Source organism: Lissotriton helveticus, chromosome 8, assembly GCF_964261635.1.
Source record: "Lissotriton helveticus chromosome 8, aLisHel1.1, whole genome shotgun sequence".
Classification (NCBI taxonomy): Eukaryota; Metazoa; Chordata; class Amphibia; order Caudata; family Salamandridae; genus Lissotriton; species Lissotriton helveticus.
The window spans coordinates 1,624,251,786-1,624,253,365 of NC_136069.1; the positions used below are offsets into that span (position 1 = coordinate 1,624,251,786).

Consider the following 1,580-nt stretch of genomic DNA (forward strand, 5'->3'; position numbering starts at 1 on the left):
TGCTTACCATTCAGTCTTATGAATGTCAACCTTTTTACTATTCTTCACGGTGTCATTCCAAAATGCTAGCCTCTCAAAACAATTATGGACAATTAAATTTCACGTGTGTATTAACAGCACAGAAATCACCAACAGCTGCAAAGAACTGCAGAATACTACTTGGCTCAGGCTGAAGATCGCCCAGAACATACAGGTCATTATGGAACACAGTAGCCCAAATCAAAGCAAGAGTATGGACCTTTTAATTTCAAACATTTGCAGAATACCGAGCCGTATCTCCTTCATTTTTCCTCCATAAATTAAGGGATTTGCAACCGGTGGGAGGAGGAGGTACATATTGACCACAAGGATGTGGACATGAAGTGGGAGGTTGTGGTGGAGTCTGTGCAGAACAAGGGAGGCCAATACTGGTGCAAAGAATAGTGACATCACACAGATGTGGGCAATGCAGGTGTTGAATGCCTTGAACTGGTCTTTGCGTGGGAGCTGCAGCACCGCCCTGAGTATCTGTACATACGACACACCAATGCATGGAAAGTCTATTGCTACCACTGAAAGTGCAGCTATCAATCCATAGAGATTGTTGACAGTGAAATCGCCACAGGAGAGCTTTGCCACAGCTATGTGCTCACAGAATGTATGCGGTATGCATCTACCGCAAAATGGCAGTCTAAGTATTAGCAGTGGGAATGGGCTAACTATGAGTCCTGCCCTGAGCAGACAAGCCAGGGCCATTTTTCCAATTAGTACATTTGTTACAATAGTGGTGTATCTCAGGGGGTTGCAAACCGCAACAAAACGGTCAATTGCCATGCACGAAAGAATGCCAGATTCCACCATTGCAAAGCCATGTATGAGGAACATCTGGAAGAGGCAAGCACTGAACTTGATGACGTCGTCCTTAAACCAGAAGAGGGACAGCATTTTTGGAAGGATGGAAGAGGATAAAACCAAGTCAGAACAGCTCAGCAAGGCAATCAGTAAGTGCATGGGCCTGTGAAGATTCATCACTGTTTTTATAGCCAATAGAAGAATGCCATTACCCAAGAGGGTAACAATGTAGATGATGAACAGTGGGAAAGCCAACCAGGTGTGGGACCCTTCCAGTCCAGGGATTCCGTCCAGGAAGAAAAATGAAGGTGTAAATTCAGATGTATTGATGGAAGACATGATGTACACTTCAGTATTAGCTGTCACCAAAAGGTTGAGCAACCCTTCGTACAAAAAGAAAGCACAATATGGGGTTCTGTATTTTCTTTCTTTCTTTATATTTGGACAGAGTCATGTGTCCATGTATTTACATGTTAGCGATTTTGCATATGCAATTATCATGTTATGTCTTAATAAATTAAAAGGTGCAATTTTCAAAAGCAAAATGGTCTCAAATATGTGGCTGAGCATACATCTGAAATTTTGGGAGGACAGGAGTTCTAGGCTATATATCATGCACACTGAATATTGGAGAGTCTTTCAAAAAATTGAATCATGGAGATATATTGATAGGATGCAGCTGAGCACTGATTGTAGCACCCTGTGGAAATAATAGAAAAGTTTTGATTATGCATTTGTAAGAAGAACAG

The 1,580-nt window shown here is 42.0% G+C and overlaps 1 protein-coding gene across 1 annotated transcript; it reads right to left on the reverse strand.

Annotated features, from left to right (window-relative positions):
- Positions 1-219: 219 nt before the first annotated feature.
- Positions 220-1,170, reverse strand: LOC144774028 (olfactory receptor 52N2-like). Its single transcript, XM_078659062.1, has one exon. The coding sequence runs from the start codon at positions 1,168-1,170 to the stop codon at positions 220-222; it is 951 nt and encodes a 316-aa protein (XP_078515188.1).
- Positions 1,171-1,580: the final 410 nt, after the last annotated feature.

Coding starts and splice junctions, on each gene's coding strand:
- LOC144774028 (XM_078659062.1), bottom strand. CDS start 1,170: ATGTCTTCCATCAATACATCTGAATTTACACCTTCATTTTTCTTCCTG.